At 43.2% G+C, this 20,885-nt stretch overlaps 1 protein-coding gene across 1 annotated transcript in view; it reads right to left on the bottom strand.

Annotated features, from left to right (window-relative positions):
- Nucleotides 1-20,020, bottom strand: part of COL7A1 (collagen type VII alpha 1 chain) — a 198,980-nt gene extending 178,960 nt beyond the window's left edge. The window contains exons 1-3 of the mRNA XM_089512980.1: nucleotides 19,890-20,020; nucleotides 19,271-19,419; nucleotides 854-1,113 (exon numbers count right to left, since the gene is read on the bottom strand). Of these exons, the coding sequence (XP_089369106.1) occupies nucleotides 854-1,113; nucleotides 19,271-19,419; nucleotides 19,890-20,020 (540 nt within the window). The remainder of the gene's footprint in view (nucleotides 1-853; nucleotides 1,114-19,270; nucleotides 19,420-19,889) is intronic.
- Between the last annotated feature and the right edge of the window lie 865 nt (nucleotides 20,021-20,885).

Below are 20,885 nucleotides of genomic sequence, written 5' to 3' on the forward strand. Positions count from 1 at the left end.
GACAGACTTAGAATAGTTACTAAGAAGAAAACGCAAAGGAGAACAAAAGTTAAAGAAGAAAGCGCAAAGGCAGGTTTGCTGCTGAACACAAAAAAAGAAAAGAAAAATAATGAACATGGAAGATCTGCATAAATTCAACTTAGACATTATATTCACGTTTTAACATGACAAAAGTGAATATATGCTTGTTTTAATGTGAATGGCACATGTTTTCAACCATTCTTCCCCCCCAACCTCTTTTGTAAATTGTGGTATTCCTTGGTTCCTCTCTCTCACTCGCCTAAATATGCTATGCTCCAGTCATCTGGTGTCTCACTGAGCATGCGCAAGGGTGCCAATTCGCAATTAAGAACCCACCAATGTGATGGCTTACTTTGCACAGAATCTGGGTCGCATTCGGGAAGGCCATTACAGCGAATTTAAGGTGTGATAAGTAATCACGTAATTGCATGAATTTTCGAATTGACCTCACTATCTTCTCTTTTGAAATTGAGAGCCTCCCGTCCCATGTGATATCCTCCAAAGCAGGAGGTGCCTCATTCAGTTCTCACTGCTTTCCATCCATAGACCAGATGCACATACCTGTGCTTAGAAAGGAATACTCCATCCTGTCCCCAGGCAGAACAAATGCCTTCTATGAAGTGAAAGAGTCCAGGTGTGAATAAGACACTTACCAGCAATCCCTTCCCCTATTTTAATTCATACAAAAGCCAAGAAAAGAAGGAGGCAGGGAGGGTACTGGTGTCATTGAACACCAGACACTCCCTCCTCCCTCTCTCCAAGAGGAAACACTTTCGGTCAGGAACTTTTGTGAGAGAGGAACTTCTGGAATCTGAGGCTGCAGGCAACTCACATGCTTCCCTCCATTGTCTCCATGGACACGGCAATAATCCTGTGGAGACACAACAGACACAGACTCAGCAGCATAACCCAAAAGAAGGCCAAAAGAAGGAGGAGAAGCAGAGATAGGTAGTATCTGGCTGCTATCCCTTTGTTTTAAATAATTCAGAAAACATAGCACTTCACTGCCCACATTAATGGACACAGCTGGGATTCCAGTGACCCTAATACGAATGGCAAGTTCTATTCTCTGAGTGGCATACACAGCACCACCTGTAAACAAAGCAGGATTGAGGGAATCTCATGATTTGTAGAATTACCAAGGAACTTTGAAAGGGAGGCACTTCCAAACAGTCCAATAATGATTTTTATGCAGAAGTTCCCTGAGACCTTAAAATTGTTTCAAAAGTTCCTCCTGAGTAAAAAGTTTGAGAAAGGTTGGGATAGAATATCATGGAGAAGAGTGCATGGCTAACTGCTTTTCCAGAACACCGAAGACAAACATGACAGACAAACATGGAAAGACAAAGAGCCCTCCTTCCGACTACCATCTTGAGGGGGAGAGAGGCCTGGCCTGGAAAGACAAAGAGCCCTCCTTCCGACCACCATCTTGAGGGGGAGAGAGGCCTGGCCTGGAAGACAAAGAGCCCTCCTTCCGACCACCATCTTGAGGGGGAGAGAGGCAGGCCAGCAACAACAGGCCTTGCCTGGAAGACAACATTCTTTTTAAATTAATATCATTTATTTATTTTTAAAATATTTTAATTGTACTTTGTATTTGTCATTGCAATTTTTTACTTGTACACTGCTATGATCAAAGCGGAATAGCGGTCTATAAATAAAACTTCAGACTGAGGAATTGGATGATATCTTTCTAGAACAGATGACCACACAGTCAGAAAAGAGAGATGTAGTAGTGATGGGCGACTTCAACTATCCTGATATTTGCTGGAAGTCAAACTCAGCAAAATCCTCAAGGTCTAGCAAATTCCTTACTTGCCTGGAAGACAATTTCATGGTCCAAAAGGTGGAAGAGGCAACAAGGGGGTCAGCTATTTTAGATCTGATCCTAACCAACAAGGATGATTTGGTTGATGGGGTGCAAGTGGTGGGATCCTTAGGTGGAAGCGACCATGTTCTCCTGGAGTTTGTTATACAATGGAGAGGAGAAGCCAGGCAGAGTCAGACACGCATCCTAGACTTTAGGAGAGCGGATTTCAGTAAACTTACAGAAGTATTGAGGGCGATTCCATGGTCAGAAATACTAAAAGATAAAGGAGTTCAGGACGGATGGGACTTTCTCAAAAGGGAGATACTGAAGGCACAATTTCAAACAGTTCCAGTGAGAAAGAAAAACGGGAGGTGTCTCAAGAAACCAGGATGGATGACTAAGGAACTTTCAACCCAGCTAAGTTTGAAACGGAACATGTATAAGAAATGGAAAAAGGGGGAAATCACGAAAAAGGAATTCAAAGAAATAGCAGGCATGTGTAGGGGTAAAGTCAGAAAAGCTAAAGCGCAGAATGAACTCAGGCTTGCTAGAGAGGTTAAGAACAATAAAAAGGGCTTTTTTGGATATGTCCGCAGCAAGAGGAAGAAGAAGGAAACGGTAGGGCCACTGCGTGGAGAAGATGGCAAAATGCTAACAGGAGATAGAGAAAAGGCAGAATTACTCAACACCTTCTTTGCCTCAGTCTTCTCAGAAAAGGCAAAGGGTGCTCAACCTGAGGATAATGGAGCAGAGGACAGAATAGGGGAATTTCAGCACAGAATAAGTAAAGAGATAGTAGAGGAACACCTTGTTAATCTAAATGAATGTAAGTCTCCGGGACCAGATGAACTCCATCCAAGGGTATTAAAAGAACTGGCAAAAGTAATATCGGAGCCATTGGCAATCATATTTGAAAACTCCTGGAGAACAGGAGAGATCCCAGCAGACTGGCGAAGGGCAAACGTTGTCCCCATCTTCAAAAAGGGGAAAAAAGAGGATCCCAACAATTATCGTCCAGTTAGTCTGACATCAGTTCTAGGAAAGATTCTGGAGCAGATCATTAAACAGAGAGTCTGTGAACATCTAGAAGGCAATGCCATAATCACAAAAAGTCAACATGGGTTTCAGAGAAACAAGTCATGCCAGACAAATCTAATCTCTTTCTTTGACAAAATTACCAGCTTGGTAGATGAAGGGAATGCTGTGGATATAGTATATCTTGATTTCAGTAAGGACTTTGACAAGGTTTCCCATGACATTCTTGCAAACAAGCTTGTAAAATGTGGGCTAGACAAAGGAACTGTTAAATGGATCTGTAATTGGTTGACCGGCCGAACCCAAAGGGTGCTCAACAATGGCTCCCTTTCATCCTGGAGAGAAGTGACCAGTGGGGTCCCACAGGGCTCTGTCCTGGGCCCAGTGCTATTCAACATCTTTATCAATGACCTGGATGACAGAATTGGGAGCATACTTATCAAATTTGCAGATGACACCAAATTAGGGGGAATAGCTAATACCCCAGAGGACAGGATCAAGATTCAAAATGACCTGAATAGACTAGAAAGCTGGGCCCAAGCTAACAAAATGAAATTCAACACAGAGAAATGTAAGGTATTGCACTTAGGGCGGAAAAATAAAATGCACAGATATAGGATGGGTGACACCTGGCTGAATGAAACTACGTGTGAAAGGGATCTAGGAGTCCAAGCAGACCACAAGTTGAACATGAGTGAACAGTGTGATGCGGCAGCTAAAAAGGCCAATGCTATTTTAGGCTGCATCAATAGAAGTATAGTGTCTAGATCAAGAGAAGTAATAGTGCCACTGTATTCTGCTTTGGTCAGGCCCCACCTAGAATATTGTGTCCAGTTCTGGGCGCCACAATTCAAAAAGGACATTGAGAAACTGGAGCATGTCCAAAGGAGGGCGACAAAAATGGTGAAGGGTCTGGAGACCATGCCCTATGAGGAACGACTTAGGGAGCTGGGGATGTTTAGCCTGGAGAAAAGAAGGTTAAGAGGTGATATGATAGCCCTGTTTAAATATTTGAAAGGATGTCATATTGAGGAGGGAGCAAGCTTGTTTTCTGCTGCTCCAGAGAACAGGACCCGGAACAATGGATGCAAGCTCCAGGAAAAGAGATTCCACCTGAACATTAGGAGGAACTTCCTGACAGTAAGGGCTGTTCGGCAGTGGAATGCACTTCCTCGGAGGGTGATAGAGTCTCCTTCCTTGGACGTCTTTAAACAGAGGCTGGATGGCCATCTGTCAGGGATGCTTTGATTTGGATTTCCTGCATGGCAGGGGGGTTGGACTGGATGGCCCTAGTGGTCTCTTCCAACTCTACGATTCTATGATTCTATGATTCTATGATTCTTCTTCTTCTTCTTCAGACTCCAATATATTTTGCAGATCTATCTTGTATTCAAAGAGCATTGCAGTTGCCATACACAAAGAGTGGTCTTTAAATAAATTGTGTTTTATAAGGTAGGCAGAGAGCAGCCCTCCAGATGTTGTTGGACTGCCACTGCCAGGATTCTTTTGACTATGTTGACTAGGGCTGAACAGAGTGGTAGGACATCAGTGTCTGGGGGGCCACACCTTGCCTACCCTGAAGTATTGGCTAAGAATATGAGAGGTGATGAGTCACAAAATCTCAGTGAGCTGGAAGGAGCCTCATCAGGTCCAACCCCTGCTTAATGCAGGATCTCCAACTACAGCATCCCCAGTAAGTAGCTGTCCTGCCTCTTTCTGAAGATGCCCAGAGAAGGAGACTCCACCACCTCCCTAAGTAATTGGTTCCATCACTGAACTACTATTACTGTCAAGACATTCCTTCTAATGTTTAATCAAAATCTACCCTCCTGCAACCTAAAACCATTAGGTCTAGTTCCACTCTCTGAGGCAACAGAAAACAAGCCAGCACACTCCTCTTTGAGATATTTAAAAAGTATGATCATGTCATTCTTCAGTCCTCTCTGCAAGAAGCTGAACATGCTGAGCTCTTTCAACCTTTCCTCATATAATTTGTTCCCCATACCAATTTCTATCCTCATTGACCTACTCTGATCCCACACTAATTTGTCTATTTGATGTCACTCCAACAGTCTTTGAAGATAAGCCTACAACCAGTACTGGGACCAACTTCCCAGGAGGAAGGTTTCCATCCACCTGAGCCAAACTTACCAGGGCCTACTCCCACAGAGAGATGCCAAGAAAAAGAAAGACAATGGTGTTCTCTGTGGTTAAGTAGGAAGCAGGCTCCTAACAGAGAACACCTCAAAACTGAGACGGGCTACAAATATCCCAGCACTTTCCTCAGTCTAGCATGGTTGACAACCATCCTTCATGCTCGGGAAATGCCTTGCTGTTGCCTTGAACCTTGACTGCCTGTTGCCTGGAACTCTGCTCAGACCTGGACTACTCTTTCCAGGGTGACTAGATGTCCTCCTTTTCCTGGATATGTCCTACATTTCAACCTACTACCCAGCAGGAATTTCAAAATGTCCTCCATTTTGATCATGACTAAGAAGCATGAATATACATTTATATTATTGTTTTTAGCTTTTATTTGGTAATATCCTGCATTTTTCTCAAATGACCTGCATTTTGTGGTGCTTTGTCCTCCTTTGTGTTTGTGACATACAAACTATTTGTGTGTCAGAATGGCAATTCCAATTTCAATTTGAACTGATATTCTCTCATACAAATAGCTTATTTGAATTGACATTCTCACACACAAATGGCTTACATAGGTTTGTGTTTGTGTTTTCCACTCCAAACATGCATCTGAGGAAGTAGGCTGAAGTCTATAATAGCTGGTGAACAGCTATTGCCAACATGAAAATGGCCTGGAGATGTCTTAGTGTGCAGTTATGAGCTTCGATTTCTATATTCTTCATGTTCCAAGGATCCTTATCCTGGATGGGGGTGAGCATTGGACCCTCTTTGAATTCATCTGCCTTTGGCAGCTAGCCATGCATTCACTCTCCTTTGTACTTGTCCTAACTGGCTACTAGTGATCATCCAGTACAGCCCAAGGCAAAAATTGGGAATCATACTTCTCATATCATGTTGTCATGAGGGTGGAGGATTGGCAGGAGAGGCAAAGAGTGATATTGGAGAAAGTGAGCAATTCATAGAAAAAGATGATAGCCTGGAATACATAATAAGGAGGGACAAGTATCAGAAGAAGTGAGAATCAGAGGACTGGCTTTCTACAGAGATAATCTGGTGGTGTGAGCCAGAAAGCAATTTCATTTCTGCATGGAAGTGTTGGATGAGACGGATACCAGATCATTTGAGCTCTCAGTGCTGGACACTCACCAAATAACAAAGGAATGTGATTATTCCTCCCTTCATACACACTGCACCCAGCCTTCTGCCAGTCTCTTCTCTGTGCCTCTTTGTTCTTCATGGCTACCCATAGCTTCAGGCTGATACTTGTAGCACAGATATTTTCAGCTCAATCTAATGAGGAAGGGGAAAAAAGAGGGAGGGGGTGATGATATTTCCTGTACTCCCATCAGTTCAAAAAAGTGAGTAGAAGCCAAAGCTTGAAAAAGTCACTTTGGAGGGCTATTATTGCTAGTGTGCCCCACAGCTCACTGAGGAATTCTGACAGTTGTAGTACAAGAAAGTAACTTTTCCAAGTTCTGGGAGCATCTCCTGGGATACTGTTTAATCTTCCACTTTAGTGGATGAAAGGTTTCCGCTCAAGCAGCAACCTCTGTTCCCTTAAAGCAAAATGGAAAAATGTCAAGGCTTGGCAGCTCCCACACAAAGCAGCTGCTGAGAGCTTCAAGAGGGAGTTCCATTCAGTCTTTCTTACTTACCATTATTTCCTACTACATGGACCCTCTTGTTAGTTCATCCTCATTTCTGAGGGGAAGATGGGGAATGCATCCCATTCCTCTGCAAAAATCAATATTCCTGCAGGATGGCACAATAAATAGGGTGGCAATAGGAAGCAAGAAGACAGGGGATGAAAAAAATCCACACAGTTTCTTCTTTTGGTTTTAAACCTGAGTTATCTTTTCAGTCAGCACTGGCTGGAAATTTATGTGTGTAACAAATAGTCTCAGGGTGCTTCCACATCACCTTTCTCCTCCACAATGTTTATCACATATTTGTTCCACTTTTACAGAGAATCTAAACAATGTAATTGCCAAGTCCCTGGGATCCAGTAGTTTCTGTATTGCCCTTCCTTCTTTTCTTCAGATTTGATTTGCAATTATTTTGTTAGACTTAAAAATGCAATTGCAATGCCAATGTGAGCTGGTAAATGACTGGAGTTTTACCTTAACTAATCCTTTAATTAATGGTTTCCTACTTTGCATTGCAATTTAAAATGACTTCTACTCCTTGACTTGTGACCCTTCATTTAGCATCTTCCTGTTCTAGAAGGTGGCCATGACATTCTTGAATTGTATCTTTATTAATCAACTTCTGTCCCTCGCTTAGAGCTTGTGTGTCGGGGGTGTTATTTTATTATTTCCTTTTTGCAGCCCCCAAATTGCATATTTTTCTGTTGTCTGTTTAAAGATTGTAGTGGTTCTGTAGTGATATTAGTTCAGATATCAGTTATTTCAGGCACGAAATCTGAGGTATCTACTGAAGTGCAGGTTAAGAATTTCATAATCATGAGAGTGAACTGGAAGCGATAAATTAAAAAGAACAGAAGCAGGGAATCTGAAGCAATTTCAAAATAGAAGGATATGACAGAAGCTATTAATTAAAGCAATGGTACTCAAACATTTTATCCTTGGACCTCCCTTTACATCTACATGTGGACGTCAACCCTTCTTCTCAATGTAGTATACAAATAAAAGCATTTTGTTTAATTTAGTGTGCGTATTTTCATTAGCACATTAATGTACATTCATACTTTAACAGTTTATAAAGAAAATAACATCATTCAAATTAGAAAAGATTTATTTAAGTAAATTCAATATTTAACGCAATTCATATGTAAATTTTACACATAAAAAAATTGGGATGCGGAAGAGGAGGAGGAGGGATCTGAGCTTCCAACCCTGAGCAACCTGAGCAACTCTTGCATCCTCACCATTTGACAACCACTGAATTAAAGGGGAAATTGCAAGGAGAAGCAGGGCATTTGCTAAATCAGGGATCATACTTGGGCCTACAGATATGTTCATGTTAGGCCCATGTGACAAACATGATGAGATTGTAATAGGGAATACAGCACTATTTTAAGTGCTATGTGCTATCAGCAGTACATTTATAACTCCAGCCGCATTCACACTCACATTTTTATGCCAAGATTTGATGATGCAATACCAAATGAGTCCCCACTACATTTATCCCAATCAAATTTCTCCATGGCAATTTAACCCTGTTGATGTTCACATTACCATTTGTATCCATTTAAAATGAAGTTGCCATTTTTAAAAAAATGTCAATCAAATTATGAGCATCTACATTACACTGTTTGGGTGATATTTTCCTGGTGTAGAAACTGCCTTGCCAAGAAACCCCCATGTTGCTTCTATTAGAGGGGATTCCCCCCATCAGCCTCGGATGATGGCAATAAAAAGCCATTTGAAGTTTGCCCTTCAAATCACAGGATCACCTCAGCAAACCATGATTTTGGAAACATTCCAGTGCAAACCCCCATACCAGAAGTATGGAATGAGTGGATGCAGAGATGATAGCCACAAGGAAACCCCCAAAAGTTCACATTTGTTGAGACTAGGGGTGGACTACATTTTTAAGCTTCTCTTCAGGGCCTCCCAGGGCTCCATGTTTTTGCTATGAAATACTCCCGAATGGCCCCTGGGATGTAGAGAGCATTTCCACCATGGCTGGAAACATTTTGTGAATTAAAAAAATAAAATAAAACGTGGGTCCCTAAATGCCCTCTTGGGATAATCAGAAGCATTTCTGCCACATTTTGTTGAGCCTATGGGCCAAACTAGATTATGGAAAATATTTTTAAAGGGTACTGAACAGGCCTAAAATGGCCCAGAAAAGCATCCCCCCTAATGTTGAAAATTCCCCCATGCCCCCAAAGAGTGTTTGGGGGCCATTTGCAGCAGATCCCCCCCCACACACACTTTTTGGTCTTTTCTTTTTGCAGGGGATGTGGTGGAGAGGTGTGGCCCTCGAGGTCTCCTGGAAACCAGTGTGGCCTTCTAGCATTCCACAGTTGCCCATCCATGCTTTAGACCAACCCGGATGAACTCTTTGTTTAAGTCACAGTCAGAACAAGAATTTCTTCTGGTAGGAAGTATACATAAAATCTCTTCTTCTTTTACCCCCACCCCCACCCCACCCCCAAGTGTGCCTCAGAGGTTTTTGGGGATTACAACTCTCAGAATCCTCTTTCCAGCATGGCCAGCATACTGGCTGGTGGATACTGCAAGCTGTAGTCCAAAAAATGACTTGGAGGTTGTTCTCACTAGGGGAAACCCCACGTTCTGAAGCGAATCCTAGGAGTGGCGTTCCTACTAGGATCCGATTTAAACCTAGAACGGTTCTAGAGCAACCCGCAATCATCCCCACTACAATTCGAATCGTAGAGCGGTTTAAAATTTTGAATCGTGTTTTCGTCATTTAACGCGCGTTAAAAAAGTACTAGGGTCGAACCTACATTTTCCCCTTGAATCGGGATAGGAACTGGAGCATTTAAATAGGAACGACAGCCTTTGAAATTGGGTTAGCTGGATGGGAGGAGCGGAGTGCGATGGGGCTGGCCTTGGGGGAGTTGCCCTTTCTGTCCCCATCCATCGTGGCTGTCGCCATTTTTGCTTCCCTCACCCCTTTGTCCGCTGTGGTCTTTCAATAATAGATAAGGATTTTTTTTTATTTTTTATTTTAATGGTTTACAGGCGCTTAATCTCTTCAGCGCTTTAAGCGCCTGAAGTCCCAGCTGCTCAAGCGCCTGCATCTGCCAAAGGACTACAAGGCTTCCCCCGGTGGATTGCAACCTCCCCTCTGTGTGGGGAGAGCCCATTTCTAACGGAGGAGAGGCAGGAAGGGAAGCCTCCTCTCGAAGAGGCATTCCCTGCCCGCTTGGGCTCTGATCTCGCCCAGGCAGGGAAGGGAAGGCTCCTCGCGAGGAGGCATCTGATCTCGCCCAGGCAGGGAAGGGAAGGCTCCTCACGAGGAGGCATCTGATCTCGCCCAGGCAGGGAAGGGAAGGCTCCTCGTGAGGAGGCATCTGATCTCGCCCAGGCAGGGAAGGGAAGGCTCCTCGCGAGGAGGCATCTGATCTCGCCCAGGCAGGGAAGGGAAGGCTCCTCACGAGGAGGCATCTGATCTCGCCCAGGCAGGGAAGGGAAGGCTCCTCGTGAGGAGGCATCTGATCTCGCCCAGGCAGGGAAGGGAAGGCTCCTCGCGAGGAGGCATCTGATCTCGCCCAGGCAGGGAAGGGAAGGCTCCTCACGAGGAGGCATCTGATCTCGCCCAGGCAGGGAAGGGAAGGCTCCTCGTGAGGAGGCATCTGATCTCGCCCAGGCAGGGAAGGGAAGGCTCCTCACGAGGAGGCATCTGATCTTGCCCAGGCAGGGAAGGGCTCTGATCAATGGGGGGGGGGGGGGATAGAGCCTTTCTCCCTCCCTTTCTCAAATGGAAACTGCCTTCTCCTCCAACCCTGGAAAGAGAATCTTTGGGAAGAGTGCTCCCTCCCTGCTTTTCCAGCAGCCTCCTTCATTGATCTCTGGGCTCTCTGAAGGGATTTTCCCTGGCTGTCTTGGGACATCTCTTGCTCTTGCTTTATTTGGCTTTCACTCTCTCCTCTCTCTTAGGTCTTTACCCCACGCTCTGTTTTCTCTCCTGCTTTCTCACCCTTGCTCTTGTCCCTTTATCTATTTTTTGACTGTAGCCTCTTGCCGCTGGGATCGTTCTCTTTTCCCCTTTTCTGTCTTGTGTCTCTATCCCATTTAAACTGACTGCCTTCTCCTCCTTGATCCCATTTTCCAACCCTGGGCTATGGATGCAGAACAGTCTCTACCCACTGAAACCCACTGCCTTCTCCTCCTTGATCCCATTTTCCAACCCTGGGCTTTGGATGCAGAACAGTCTCTACCCACTGAAACCCACTGCCTTCTCCTCCTTGATGCGATTTGGCAAACACACACACACACACACACACTACAGACAGACAGACAGACACACACACACACGATTATATATGAATACTCACACACACACATGCATATATATATAAATGCATACACACACAAACATATAGGTATATATACACATATATATTTGTGTGTGTGTTTGCATATGAGTGTGTGTGTGTGTGTGTGTGTGTGTATATAAGGTAATTATAAAGTAACAACTTTTTTAATTTATGAAAAAACCCTCATCTGTAGTTCCAAACCCACTGTAGAAATAATACAGTTTGAGACCCCTTAACCTGCCCTGGCTCAGTACTAATTATGGGAACTGTTGTGTTTGTGAGACATTTATCCTCCTCTGCCAGAGAGTGCTGGTGCCATAATAAACTACCATTCCCAGGATTCCCTAGCACTGAGTTATGGCAGGTAATATGGGGAGACGCAGAAGAGGACGTTTGAGCGATTAAGCGCCTTCATTGGTCCATTTGGAAAAAAAAATCCACCAAAAATACATCAATTCACAAATGGTCAATGAAATGGAAACGATGCCAGAAGATAAATCACTTCCAAATATTCCGGATTAACGTTACGTCATTCTGACGTACTATTGATTGACAGCTCCAAATAAGGTATGGAGGAGAAAAATCGATTTATTTAAACACCGATTTCATGCCAAGTAGGAACGCTAGCAGGTAAAAACTTCGATTTAAAAAACCAGATAGGAACGAAGAATAAAAGCGATTCGGAACGCGGGATAAGACCAGGGTTATTTTGAATCGGTTTTATTAAAAACGTTGTATTTTAAATCGTTTCAAATCTTAAGTGAGAACACCCCCTTGGTCAGGCTGTGGCATACATGCCCACGTGCACACATGCTCTGTTGAGCTCTCCATATTTGTCTTAATCCTGTAATGACAAGATGTAATCCCTTGACTATGAGATAAGGGGAGCTTGCCTAGGACCTCTCCCTTGTGCCTTTATTTTCAAGCTAAGAGAACAGACAATGTATTCAGGGGCTGCTCTGAAGGCACGCACGGTTCTCTGCTCTTAGTAGGCTGAGACTTGGCGACTCTGTACTAAGCCTTTAAATACAAAGAACTCTCAAGCAAGGAGTAAATCCCCCATGGCGACAAGCAACACGGGGGGCACCGAAAGCAATGGGCCCAGGGCAAGGCTCCACAGTGATGCCACCAGCAAAGCCTCAGCATCCCTAATTACATTCAAGAGCAAAGCAGCAAAATTAAAGGGAGTATCACAGACACTGGCGCCCTCTTTGCCGAGGTGGCTCCCCTAATTACATCTATGCTGAGCACCTCCCTTTCCTTTTGCCCCTCAGTCTCCTTTGGGAGGGGGGCCTCAGTCTGAAAATAAGATCCTTGCACTATGCAGAAAAGACCAGGGTGAGCAACAGAATATGAAAAATCATTGTAGAAAACCAGAGCTAAGAAAGGTCCACAACTGTCAGAGTCCCCCAGCCAACTGAGGGGCTGTGCAGACCTCCCCAAAGGGGCAGCCTGCAGCTGCCCCTTTTACAGCCAGATCTGGCCTTTGCAGGGCCACGATAGTTGTGGCGCCATGGCTTTACTGTTCTCCTTTGGTGCTGTATCATGTGAATGCAGTGCAAGAGGAGTGCTGGGATGCCATGAACCATGTGGAGTGGTGCACAGCATCACACCACCCTAGGGCGAAGTCGGGGCATGCATCATGTGAACACTATTCCTTGACTCCACTCCCAAGTTGGCCTTTAAGGCCGGTTTGTACAGGGCCTGAGATATTCTGGGTGTTCTGATCAAAAGAGCTACTTTTCTAAGTCCTGAGTAGAATCATGAGAATGAAGAAATCAGATTCGTCTCATCTGTGTACATTTTATAAAAATGGTGTGTCCATAACAAACCCTGGGATTGCAGCAGTTTAAAATTTGAAAATAAATAAATAAATAATAAAAAAGATACATTCAAATAAAAGAATCATAGAGCTGGAAGAAACCACAAGGCCCATCTATTCCAACCCCTTGCCATGCAGGAAGACACAGCCAAAGCACTCCAGACAGATGGCCATCCAGCCCCTGCTTAAAGACCTCCAAAGGAAAGGGCTCTACCACTCTCCCAGGCAGCATGTTCCGTTGTCAAATAGCACTCACTGAATGTTTCGGTAGGATCTCTTTTCCTGTAGTTTGAATTGACTGCTCTGAAAATCTCCAAAAAAAAAGAAACTCCATCACCCTCCAAGGCATCATGTTCCACAATCAAACTGTTCTTAATATCAGAAAGTTCTTGTTTAGATGGAATCTCTTTTTCTGTAGCTTGAATCCATTGCTCTGTGTCCTAGTTTCTGCAGCAGCAGCAAATTTGTTCCTTCTTCCATATGACATACTTTCAAATATTTTAAAAATGGCTATCATGCCACCTCCTAACTTTCTCTTCTCCAGGATATACATACCCAGCTCCCTAAGCCTCTCCTCACAGGGCATGGTATCCAAACATTTCACTATATTGGTCATTCTCCTCTGGACATGCTCCAGCTTGTTCACATCCTTGTTAAATGGTGATGCCCAGAATTGGACACAGTATTCCAGCTGAGCTCTGACCAAAGGAAACTAGAGCAGTACTATTACTTCTCTCGATCTAGACACTATTCCTCCATAGATGCAGCCTAGAGTTGCATTGATTTTCTTAGTTGCCATATCACATTGCTGATTTATATTCAGCATGCAGTCCACTAGGACTTCTAGATCCCTTTTTCATGTATTGCCATCAAGCCAGGTGTCATTCATGCTATATCTGTTGTATTTCATTTTTACTATCCAACTTTAGTCCCCTACATTTCTCCCTGGTAAAACTCATTTTGTTAGTTTGGGCTCAACTATCTAATTTGTCAAGGTCATTTCAAATTCTGATCCTGTTTTCTGAAGCATCAGCTATCCCTCCTAATTTAGTGTCAGCTGCAAATTTGATAAGCATGCCCTCTATTCCATCATCCAAGTCATTGATAAAGATGTTAACTAACACTGTCAACCAACTACAGATCCACTTAACAGTAGTTTTTTTCTAACCCATTTTTAAATGGCTTTTTTTTGCAAGAATATAATGAGGGACTTTGTCAAAGTTCTTAATGAAATCAAGATATGCTATAGCCACAGCATTCTCTTTATCTACCAAGTTTGTAACTCTATCAAAAAAGAGACGAGAGTAGTCTGGCATGAGTTGTTTTTGAGAAACCCATATTGATTTCTAGTGATCACATTTTTCCTTTCTAAGTGTTCACAGACTGTCTGTTTAATGATGCACTAGAATCTTTCTTGGCATTGATGTCAGTAATTATTTGGATCCTCTTTTCCCCCATTTTTTGAATATGGGACAACATTACCCTCGTCCAGTTTGTTGGGACTTCTCCTGTTCTCTAGGAACTCTAAAAAATTATTGGCAGTAGTTGGAGATTAGTTTTGCCAGTTCTTTTAATACTCTTGGTCAAAAGAAACAAAAACATGTGGGATACATTGCCACGCCCAAAATGCTCACCAATGGTTCCTTGCCATCCTGGATGAAAGTTACAAATGCAAGGTTTTCTTCTATGCCCAGCTTTGTTCAACAATTTTATAAACAACTTGGATGAAAGAGCAGAAGGAATAATTGTCAGATCTGCAGAGAACACCAAATTGGGAGAGGTAGCTAATACACTAAAAGGCAGAATAAAAATTCAGGGTGAAGTTAACAAATAAAATTAATTCTGACAAATAAAATGACTTTGAAACAGATAAAATTGGTTAAAACAAACAAAATGAATTTCTATGGGGATCAATGCAAAATTCTTTCCCTTGAAGCAAGAAAAGTCAGATGCACAGATATGGAATGAGCAATCCTTGGTTTGGAAGCAACAGAGGCCCAGACAATTTGGGCCATCTTAGTAGATAAAAAACTAAAAACGGATCAGCATTGTGATGTGTCAGTAAGAAAAGATTAATGCAATTCTAGGCTGCATGAGCACAAGTTCGGTGTCCACATCCAGGGAAGCAATTGTACCCATTTGGAGCAGGAGAAACTTCCTAATAGTGAGGGCTGTTTTAGGCTGCATCCACACTGCAGAAATAATTCAGGTAGACACCACTTTAATTACCATGGCTTAATGCTATGGGATTCTGGGTAGTTTGTTGTGACACCAGAGATCTCTGACAGAAGGCTAAATGTATCACACAACTACAGGTCCCAGAATTCCATAGCACTGAGCTATGACAGTTAAAGTGGTCTCAACCCTTGTGGTTTCTTCCAACTCTGTGATTCTATGATCCTATGATTCAAACTGGATTATTTCTGCAGTGTAGATGCAGCCTAACAGTGAAGCCCACTGTAGCCTCAGTTGCCTAGAGGAAGAAGAGGGACAGGAACAGTACCTCCTCCTACAAAGCCTGGACAAGCAACCTCTAAGAGCAGCTTTTAGGCAAACATCTCCTAAAAGTTCCAGATTGGCCACTCCAGGGGGACGTGATGTGGCTGCAGTTCAAAGAGTGAAGTTGGGCAGGTGACCAGCCTTATGTATGTGTGCTGGTTGTGGGTGGCAGGACATGTGCCCCCTGTCCCCAAAGACTCAAGAGGCCTTGAACAAAGAAATGAACTTCCATAGCACCACATTTTTTCTCTACGGAGGTTCAACCCACTCTTGGTGATCATGTCTTGGACATTGGTAGGAGTCTTTCTCTTTTGGACATTAGTAAAGGCTTTCTCTTTCCCCAAGCATAATTTACAGTGGGAAAGGAGAATTTGTGGTTGAAAGACTATAGCTCCTGCTATCCCTCACTATTGCCTATGCTGATAAGGGCTGGTGGGAATTAAAGATCAACAGCATCTGGAGGACCACAGGTTCTCCACTCCTGGCTTACAAGAAGATCAGAACAGCAGGCTGCCAGCTCATCTTGTCTTGAAACCACTACAGCAGTGGTTCTCAACCTTCCTAATGCCAGGACCCTTTAATACAGTTCCTCATGTTGTAGTGACCCTCAACCATACAATTATTTTCATTGCTACATGCAAATATGTGTTTTCCAATGGTCTTAGGCAACCCCTGTGAAAGGGTCATTCGACCCCCAAAGGGGTCCCGACCCACAGTTTGGGAACCACTGCACTACAGGAAAAGTCATTTGTTTCAGAAGACTGAGAAGAGAGCATTTCTTATACTCGTCATTTTTGCTTTATTTGCGGGATGCTTTAAATGTGCTTTAATCTCTCTTTACTGCTGAAATTAGACCCAGTGTGATAAACTCCTATGTCTGTGGTTTCATACCCTTGGATGGTGGTCTAACTAGAGGGCAATTGGATGCAAATGGTATGCAGCCTGCCCCCACTTCTCAACAGGGTAGCTGAAAAACCTGCTGAACCAGTGGAAAAAGTTAGGTGATAAGCAAGAATGAAGGAATTTGTAGTGTGGTGCTTAAATGTTTTAACTAACATTGCAAGAGAAAAGGATAAGGTCAAAACCCACCATTAAGTGGCTCCACTTCCTGGCTTCATAGACTGTTGGCCATCCTGTTCTTCCCCAGCCATTCCCAATGGGCTCCATTTTCACTGGAGCCAAATTCCTTTATATTAATGAACATCCCTTCTTCTACAAAAAATTGTGGTTTATTCCTGAATGTTCCAGGCTTGCAGAAACATTAATTTCAGATGTTGCCATTACTTGTCCTTTATTACTGAATTGTTAGTCTAGCATTCCATTTTCAAATAGTGATTCATTCTCTTACTTGACTAGTAATAATTAAATTTCTCACTAGTGCCAAAAAAAAAAAAAAAAAAAAAAAAAAAAACAGTACCCTGGTCTGCCATGCCCTCTTTTTTTAAAACTAGGCACTTATGCCTTTATCAGATGCATGACAGGAAGCAGGTCAACAGGTAAAGCCCATCCTAAAGCTCTTGGGCGCAAGAAAAAAAATATCCCTGAAAAGTTACTTGGTACTTACCAGTGGCATCCAAAGCTAGCTTTAAAAAATATCATTATACAGACATGTACCAATAAAGAACAAGTTCTTTGAAACTCACCACTTGGCAGTGTTTGAGCTCTTTCTCCTGCTGTATACAAAACATTCATTAAATTATCTCTGTGATTTTTCTGTATACCTCTGGAATGAACTGAGAGAATAAATCAGATCTTTTTGTCAGTCAGCAAGTGAAAACAAGTAAAATCCAATGTGCACATGTTTTATTTCAGCAGACACAATGCATAGCAAGCCTACCTGCACTCACTCCTATACCCTGTGCAGATATGATTTGTATGTTTCAAGATGGTGCTTTTTGGAAGGTTATCTAGTAGAGTACAAACAATATTCTATTATTTTACCATTGTTATTCTGTTCTGAAGGTACTGAAAGAGACAGTCTGCAGTTTGGGAGTAATGTGTTCAGCAGGGCTTGTCCAGGACAATTTGAAGAACATGGCACTCCCAGTTCCCCCAACCCTGACACTGATTCCCTTCATGCAAAAGCTTACTGGACTGGCAGCTACATGTTCTTATTACTCACTGAATACTGTAGTATTCCCCAACATCTAAAAGCAGCATATTTTAAGGAATTCAGGAGAAGTAGCATGGCACACAAAGATTCTGGCTGATGCCATGCTGCAGAATTAATGCAGTTTGACTCTGCTTTAACTGTCATGTCTGCAACCTATGGGATTTGGGGATTTGTAATTCGTTGTAGCACCAGAGATCTCTGACAGAGAAGGCTAAATATCTCACAAAACTACAAACTGCAGAACTCCATAGCCTTGAGCAATGACAGTTAAAGCAGTGTGAAACAGCCTTAATTCTGCAGTGTAGATGCAGCCTCTTTCCTTCAAGATAGGGAATTTATTTATTTATTCATTCATTTATTTCCCACTCTCCTCCCAAAATTGGGACTCAAAGCGGCTCACAATTTCAAAAAGAAATGACTGGAATGGTAGCTGAAGAAGATGTAGCTGAAGTAGTTGCCTCACACTGCTTTATGACAGGGCACCTAAATCTGGTTTCAAGCGTCTGAGGCTGATAAAATCAACTATACCTATTTCTAGTAATCCAGGAGCTGTGATGGTCTCAGAACCTTGGAGCAGTGGCCAAATCAGCTAGATATGAAGATGGAAGCTAAAATGGAAGCTGGAGATAACAGATGGTAGGAGGGGACTGCCATAGTATAAACCTCCCTTACCATTCCCATTTGTTCAGTTTTGTAGCTTGGGTGCTCTCCTAGCCAGAGTTGCTGGAGACAGTGGGGGCCAGGATGATTTTTATTCCAACATAATTGTAATCTTATACATGTCTACTCAGAAGTAAGCCCTACTGAATTCTATAGGTTTTATTTGCATGTAAGTAGATATAAAATTTGGGGTTAAATTGGTTGTGGCCCTTCTTCAGTAATTGAGCTACATCTCACACCTGCATTTCCTAATCATTTGAAAAGGAAGAGGACACTCGTGACACTATTCCTGACCACTGAATGTGCTGATTAGAGATCTGTTGGACCACACATTCTTCACTCCTTCCCAAAGGACTGTGATATGCAGGTATAGAATAGCATAACCTTTCTTTCTCTCTGCCAGCAGAAAAGACAGTACCTGTCGAGATCCTGTGATAAAATTCCTTAAACCAACGTCAAGCACATCTCAAACTCATCGGTCTCAGGCTTTGACCTGTCTCTGTTGTTGTATTGTTATTGCCACTTCCTTTCATCAGCTAGTCAAAGAGTGAAGTTTGGCTGCCATTTTCCTCACCATCTTGGGAATTCATTCTGACCTTTTCCCACCTAAGGCTTCTATTGTGCAACACTTCAGGACCAAGCCTACCATTAAGCAGAAAGAAGTGACAAATGCTGAGTGTGTGCAGGAACAGTGACTAGATATTAGAGGACAGAGTGCTGTGTGTCATGTAAACTCCCTTGTGACCAGTGACCACTAACCTATCTCATTTCCTTTGGTGCAATGAAAAACAATGTTCCATCAGCAATGTTCACATACTATTCCAGCCACTTTCTGTACCATCTTGTCTTCACCTCAGACGGCATAGTATCTTTGAGAGACCTTACCTGCTACACTCCACTTGCCCCAGGGCAAATGACAAATTCTGCTCCATCGCCACAGGGAAAGTCTGCTGCTACACAAGAAAGAGGCAGCCAGGTGCTGACCTGTCAGACAGACACCACCACTCAGCCTGTGGTTTTCTTCTTTGAAAGTCCAAAAGAGACATGCACGCCTAGAGATACTGGCTGCGGCCTGGTGTGGTGACTCACCCCAGGAAGAAGGATCCTGAATGGATGTTGGGACTGTGTCAATCCAGCACCCCATTACCCACCATTGGATTCCTGCCATTAGGCAAACATTGCTGAGACATCTACTCAGGGAATGTGGATGTGTAAGCCCCCGAGATGACGCCAAGTGGAACATCTTCTCCTGGAGGGGAATGGACTCCTTAACCCCTGTCAAAATGTCGGCAGGCTGCAAGTCCAGCAAAAGATCATCAGACACCTGTACACAGCCACATGTTCTACATCAGGAAAAGAGAAAGAGAGTGCACAGTAGGCAATAAAAACAGTTGCTGACACACAGAAATGTAGCGGGGGGGGGGGGGGGGTAAATGAAGGCATTGCCCCTCCAAACAAAAATTCTACTCTTCCACCATGCAATTTTTCTTCAGTCTCTTTTCTTCATTTTCAGTATGGCAGAGTGTGAGACACTGGAAATGGTCCACACCTAGAGCTCTTACAGTTGTAACATTTGCATTCCCTTGGTAACTGTATCTGCCCTTTTCTTTGGATGCCACACCTGTAATTCTAAATGCTCAACTTAAGGTTTAAATTATGGCAGTGCTGGACATGTTGTCTCTCTCTCTCCCCTCCATAGCTACACTTCTGTAGGCACCACCTTACATATATTATAAAAACACTGACTCTCCACTCCCCAAATTCTTGTATTGCCCTGCATTGTCATGGCGACTATTAAGTTGGAAGTCCTCACCTGCTGATTCCATCACATTTACTTGATCCTGTCTCATGCTTCCAGGCAGCCCATACTTTAAAGCCTGGATTTCTGATCTCAGGGACAGTTAAACAGATGCCTGGTGCAGTTGGATTTCCTTTTTTGAGCATGGTTCGTGAGGATTCACATGGACCGGAGTTTATCAGGGTGGTGAAAGGGAAATTTTGTATCTCAGCAGTAGCAAATGAACTGACAAACCTGTATTGGAATTGGGGGGCCAGAGGCTGCTGCGACTGGATGCCCCCTACAAAATCCTCTAAATTACACACAGAAAAACAAGCAACTCAGAGTGAAAAGTTGGCTACGGCTTCTCCTTCTCACATCTAGTTTTCTGTATGTACTTGGTTTGTTCCTGCTGCTTAATATGTTTTCATGTTTAGCATGTGAGTTCATTTAATTGTGTGATCTTCCACTGCCAATCTGAAATTAAGTGTAACTTACTCCCTTTGTGATAACAGGGTCTACACCAATCTTGGCAAACTTTTTAGAGACCAAGTGACCAAACTCAAAGGTGTTCTGGCACTGGGTGATACCCATTGCTGTGGGGGGACTTCTGGGGGCAGGACTTCTGCCTTCTGAGGGCAGGACTTCCCCGGTGACAGCTAAAGGCCCTGGAGGGCAGGGGGGGGGGAATAAGAGGAACATGGCCACATAGCCCGAAAAACCCACAAAAAACTATAATCTCAGATTACTATTTTATAACACCTTTGAGAGTAACTGTGCAAAAGAAGTTGTAGCATAAATTTTCGTAGACTTGATCATGTATCTGAAGATGCATCTGAAAAAACATCTGAGCAAACAGACAACGTCTACAAATGTTAATGCTACAACATCTTTCACAGATAGTCTCAATGGTGCTACAAGATCCCTTTGCATACTGATAATCCAGATGAACATGTCTATGGAGCTTATCCCATTAACAAACAAGCCGGTTTACCTCTTCTGACTTGAGTTCAAGATCTGGAATGCCCCCAG

This window comes from Sceloporus occidentalis, unplaced genomic scaffold (genome assembly GCF_023333645.1).
Source record: "Sceloporus occidentalis isolate IW3139 unplaced genomic scaffold, rSceOcc1.0.p SCAF_1, whole genome shotgun sequence".
In the NCBI taxonomy this organism is placed as follows: domain Eukaryota; kingdom Metazoa; phylum Chordata; class Lepidosauria; order Squamata; family Phrynosomatidae; genus Sceloporus; species Sceloporus occidentalis.